Source organism: Stegastes partitus, unplaced genomic scaffold (genome assembly GCF_000690725.1).
Source record: "Stegastes partitus isolate 25-593 unplaced genomic scaffold, Stegastes_partitus-1.0.2 Scaffold1673, whole genome shotgun sequence".
NCBI classification, from domain to species: domain Eukaryota; kingdom Metazoa; phylum Chordata; class Actinopteri; family Pomacentridae; genus Stegastes; species Stegastes partitus.
This window is the reverse complement of record NW_007579404.1, coordinates 25,929-31,706: the sequence shown is the minus strand read 5'-3', so window position 1 is coordinate 31,706 and position 5,778 is coordinate 25,929. Positions and strand designations below refer to the sequence as shown.

Genomic DNA, 5,778 nt, shown 5'->3' with positions numbered 1-5,778 from the left:
TCAAATCAAACACACTCATGTGGAATCATTAGAAGGAGCAGCTTCATGTGGAGCACACAATGAAATCCACTCTGAGGACTCTGAGACCAACATTTCATGGACTAAATGTCATTTCAGCTGCAGCTCATTTCAGGACACATGAGGAACATCTGGCAGCAGCAAGTCCAAGGACGAAGTTAAGAGTTAACAGTGGAACAATACATTTAAAAAATAAAATAAAAACAGTCAAAATGACAGCAAATGTCTGTGTTTTATTGATTGATTTTGTTGTTGTTGTTGATTGAAAAACGAAAACAGTACAACTTTTATGATCAGACACTGTAAAACAACAAAATAATATTTCTTTAAAAAAACAGATTTTGAATGTCAGTAGTATTTACAGCTGTGGCATGATTTGTTTGTTTTTTGTCTACAAACTATAGAAATAAACATCTTTTTTATCTGATTTTACTTTAATTAATTTGCAATGTAACAATTTATTTATTTTACAATTAACATATAAATTTACCTTTTTTTGTTAAAATTATGGCAAATAAATACATAAATCATGTCAAAGCAAAATTAGCGAAATCTATATCCATCCTGGGAAAATCAAGACATATTCTAGACCATAAATCGCTACATACACTCCATAATGCATTCATATTACTGTATCTGAGTTACTGTGTGGAGATATGGGGTAACACCTACAAAATCAACTTGCAGCCATTATGCACATTACAAAAAAGAGCAATAGGAATCATTCATAACACTGGACATCTTGAACTTACCAATCCACTATTTTTGAAGTCACATACACTGAAGTTCACTGATCTGGTGAAATTCAAGACTGCACAAATCATGTACAAAGCAAGAAATAATCTACTTCTGGGAAATATGCAAAAAAATGTTCATGGACAGACAGGGTGGGTTTAGCTTAAAAGGGGAATTTAATTGAAAAAAAAACCCTCAAGGTCAGAACTAATCTAACCATAGTCAGTGTGGAGCTGCAACACTCAACTATACAGTAATAACAGACGTCATCCTGGTTCCCAGTCCACCTCCCAGTAACATGGTCCAGTCAGAGTCTCTACACACCAGCTGCTGCTGCTTCAACCTCTGGATCATCAGGACACAGTTCATCTTCTCAGCACAAACACCGTCCTGATCAGCATCACTTCCATCTGCAGAGAGAAGAAGAAAGAAGAGAGGAGATGAATGAGTTTGATCAGCAGCTCATCAGGATGAAGAGCAGCAGNGTCTCTCCTCGTCTTCATCCTCAGACTCGGATCCCTGGCCATCTGGTTGCAGCGTTGCCTTGTCAGCGAGGGCAGGAAGTGAGCGAGACGAGGCAGCGCTGGGATTTCCTGCCGAGCCGCTTCCCTCCATCCTGCTAAAAACAGAAAACAAAACAGAGAGCAGGAGAATGACGGAGGGAAAGAAACTGGAACAATGTTTCAGCTGTAAACCATCAGACTGTTGGAGCCTCGTTTGAATTCAGAAGGTGGACAGTTTGACATTAAGACGCCCTTTATTTTGTCCAGTTCACATCAGAGCCGAACCAAAATATCCAAGTGCAATTTTCTCCTTTTTTTTTTTTTAAAGGTTTAGTGTAATATTCAATGTGTAATAGATTTAAGACACAACACATTAGCACAGGAGACACCATCAAAGCATTAGCCACTCAGAGACAAAACAGAGACGAGTCAACGACGAGTCAGAGACTAGTTAGGGACAGGTTAGAGACAAGTCAGAGACAGAGTAGAGATAAGCCAGGATACTTGAGTACTTTACTGCTGACACTTTACCTACATGAAGCTCAGAATATGCACTTTTCCTCTAATTACATAAAGGAAGAGTAGTTTTTCTGCAGTTCTGCAGTGGTACGTTGAGTTCTAGAGTACTTTAGTAAACTGCAGCCAGGCGAACACACCTGTGCGCTTACCTGAGGGGGCGGGGCCGGATCCAGGTTGACTGGCAGCTGGAGCAGCTGTTTGAGTCTGTGTGAAGAAAACAAAGTGATCCGCAGCTTCACGGCCTCATCCGGGTCACTGCTTCTTCCTTACTCCCTGTTGTTGTTTACTTGTTGTTGTTTACTGGTCGTCCTTGTTGTTCTCTTCTTCTTTTGTGGATTGAGTCTCTTGCGGAGCAGCTCCTGCTCCTCCAGCCGGTGACGCTCCTTGCTGCTCGACAACATACGCAATCTCCGACTTTCATTTCAAAATAAGTCCTGGTAACTTCAAAATAAAACGTGGCACATGAGAGACAGCACTGATTTCTCATCTGGCCTTTGTGATGCTCAGTCCTTCAGCTGCACAGTATTTCAGAGGGAAGTGCTGCACCTCTGATGGATCTATATTTCCCTGAGGAAGGAGAGCAGACGCGTTGTTTGGATCACTGCGGCTGAAATTTGCATATTTGAAAATATTGTAGGTTGTAAATCTGAATATTTACACAGGTCAGGTATATTTATATAATTAAGGTCAGGTATAATTATATATTAATTATTGTATCACTAATGTTGTAGGTTCCGAATCTTCATATTTAAATTAGTCGAATAAATGAGCCTAATTAATCATTTTGAAGGGTCTTTTAATTAGTCAGACTTTTGTGAACAGTCAAAGACGCTCGCTGTGTTTCTCAGAGCGTATTTCATTGAGCACGCTCGCATCTTTGACACCTGTCCAGGTAAGAAGCTGTTGAGACAATTCAGAAGAAGTCAATCACTGAGCTGCAGCCGCTTCTTCAACATCTGTGAAACACGTGTGAACGTGTCGTTTGTCTTCATCTGGATGTTTATGTTGTAACATCTCTGAGCGTCATTCTATCGTCCACACTGTGTTTTAGTCTGTTGGACACGACGATGATAAGAAGTGTGAGAATAAAGTGACAGAGAAGTGAGAGCGAGTAGAAATGGAGGAATGAGAACAGACGTGAGTGTTGGGGATCAGCGCCCTCCAGCGGTCACAGGCACTAACTGCAGCTCTCCATACAACTTCATATTCACACTGACTCATGACGCTCAAGTTCAGAAAAAGTTATCTTTCAGCGCTGAGCCACAGATTCTTTGTTTGTTTTCACATTTGAAAAAAATTGTAAAACAGTGTTGGACATTTTAAGTGAAGCCTTCGTGCTGTCTGAAACACACTCTCTCATCTACGAGGACTTTGTTCTATTTGGAAAAATGCACAAATGGAAGATTTTATTGAATTTTTTCCCCCAAACGTAGACGACATGAGGCCAGGTCCAGATCTAACAGCACCATGTATAATCTGTCTTCTTTATGTTCAGAAACAGAACAAAGGTTTCTCAAATCAGCAGCCGTGTTTAAAAGCTTCTCTCAGACAGTCTGGTGCAGGTTTGACTCATTTCTATACAGCAGTCAATGTTTCTACATCATCACTTGTGTATATATATATATGTGTGTGTGTATATATACTTCCTTATGATAGTCTATACCTGCCCCCAGAGGGGTTCTTGTGTTTTGTCTCCAAACTCTTACATTACAGATGTAGTGACTACAAAGGCAAGTGTATGTGATTCCTTTAGTTCTCCTGATGAGGATTTAAATATAGTAATTTAAAAACATGTACATTTTAGAAACGTTAAAACACAGCAGAGAAATGCTCACATAATAGTGTATCAATAAAGTTTTAGGTTTGTACTTATGATGTATAATTAACAGGAAAAGTATTCATCTTCTTAGTTTTATTTCGTACAGAGGTCTGTTATAGTGACTTCAGCTTGGCATTATACTTTAGTTTCCCCAACACACTACCATCAGGCAAACAGGACACATAAACGCTGCAGCCATCATTTAACGGTTTTATTGAATTATTCCAGCGACCAACTGTTGTTCTATAATTGTCCTCTAATGAGTCGCTCTCAGAGTCTGTCGTGGATGTTTGTTACTCACAAACCACCTGATCAACACCTGCTCAACAATCACACAACGACTCATTTAACACTTTACATCTAAACACTCACATTCCCATGATTCTCTGCGCTGCCAACCCGGAACTGACCCAGCTGCAGTTAGTAGCTGTGACCGCTTGAGGGCGCTGATCCCCAACACTCACGTCTGTTCTCATTCCTCCATTTCTACTCGCTCTCACTTCTCTGTCACTTCATTCTCACACTTCTTACCGTCGTCGTGTCCAACAGACAAAAACACAGTGTGGACGATAGAATGACGCTCAGAGATGTTACAACATAAACATCCAGATGAAGACAAAAGACACGTTCACACGTTTTTCACAGATGTTGAAGAAGCAGCTGCAGCTCAGTGATTGACTTCTTCTGAATTGTCTCAACAGCTTCTTACCTGGACAGGTGTCAAAGATGTGAGCGTGCTCGTCCACGTGTTACCTGCAGCTGCTCAAAGGAAACGACTGCTTTGTCCCTGATGAACTGTGTGATATTGTGACATGTCCAACATGTGGAGGCTGTTTTCTCACACAGTCAACAAAGCTTCACATCCTGCACAGAGCGGCTCAACAACATGGTTCCATTTGTGTCTGCATTCAGCTGGATATCGACTGCATTCATGTCACGTCAAAGCAGCATTTCACTGCCTTCTTGGACCAGTGTGACTGGATCCAACAGTCTGTGACAGAGAACAGAGCTTGTTGCAGACATTTCTTCACACAGTCAAGTTGACTGGAGGCTGATGGAATCAAAGCTCAACACTTGATGTTGGTCAAATCAAACACACTCATGTGGAATCATTAGAAGGAGCAGCTTCATGTGGAGCACACAATGAAATCCACTCTGAGGACTCTGAGACCAACATTTNTTTTGTTTTTATTAAGGCCTGATCGGCTCTGGGGTTTGGTCAACTGTAGCTCCGCATTCACTGAAATGATATTATTGTGCAATGATTAATTTGAACTTGGAAGTAATTTAACTCTTAAACTCTGCTTGAGGAGTTTGGACTTAAATGTCAGTTATAGAAGGCGCACTTGGAGTTTGATTTATCTATGACCAATTAACTTGACTGTTGAGTTGATTATCTGATCTATCAATTAATCTATGGCCAATCAATTGATTTAGTTAATGGACTGTCTTACCGTGTGTGATTATACATGCATTGGTTTTATGTTGGTTACTGTTAGGTATTGATTATGTTATGCAAACCTTGTGTGTATTTTTGACCCTTTAGGTTCTGTTCTGGATTGTCTTTTGGAGTCCATTCCACCCAGTTCACCTGGCGGCCAGATCATGGACCCGGTAGGATAAATGACCCACCTACCTACCTGGACCACCTGTTTTTGGATTACAAAGAAAAAACATGTGAACACTTTTTCTTTTGAGGACTATATACAGGAATTACTGACAACTACTGAGTTATTGTGGGTAATCCATTATTTTTCCCTCTTTCCTAGAATGGTGTTTGGGTGTACTGGTTATTCATTTTGTAAAGAACTTTCTTGTTAATACAGATTCAAACTTTACTACTGCCTCCTGTGTTCAGTCACAATCCAGGCTCCTTAGAAGAACCAGTTCTCTGTAGCCGCAGTCAGCCATCCAGCCCACATACGTTACATAGTCCTCCTGCTGTCCACCATCTTGGCTCTGATTCTGCCAGTCTTCCTACATTTATTGTGTGTAACCCTCTGACCATAGGATGGTGGTCAGAGGAACACTTTCAGAATAAAGTCATGATTCCTTTAAACAAACAACTCCAACAGCAGTGACAGAGACGTGTTGATGTCTAGTAACTGTCCAGGCTGATGTATGATGGTCACTTATTAAACCAGGTGTTCAATCTGAGGCTACCAGGGTGAACCTTAGAAGACT

The 5,778-nt window shown here is 40.7% G+C and overlaps 1 protein-coding gene across 1 annotated transcript in view; it reads right to left on the bottom strand.

The window, feature by feature from the left end:
• Positions 1-2,178, bottom strand: part of tbc1d2 (TBC1 domain family, member 2) — a 19,302-nt gene extending 17,124 nt beyond the window's left edge. Inside the window, exons 1-3 of the mRNA XM_008301450.1 lie at positions 1,925-2,178; positions 1,236-1,372; positions 1,041-1,163 (exon numbers count right to left, since the gene is read on the bottom strand). Of these exons, the coding sequence (XP_008299672.1) occupies positions 1,041-1,163; positions 1,236-1,368 (256 nt within the window). The 5' untranslated portion in view covers positions 1,369-1,372; positions 1,925-2,178. The remainder of the gene's footprint in view (positions 1-1,040; positions 1,164-1,235; positions 1,373-1,924) is intronic.
• Positions 2,179-5,778: the final 3,600 nt, after the last annotated feature.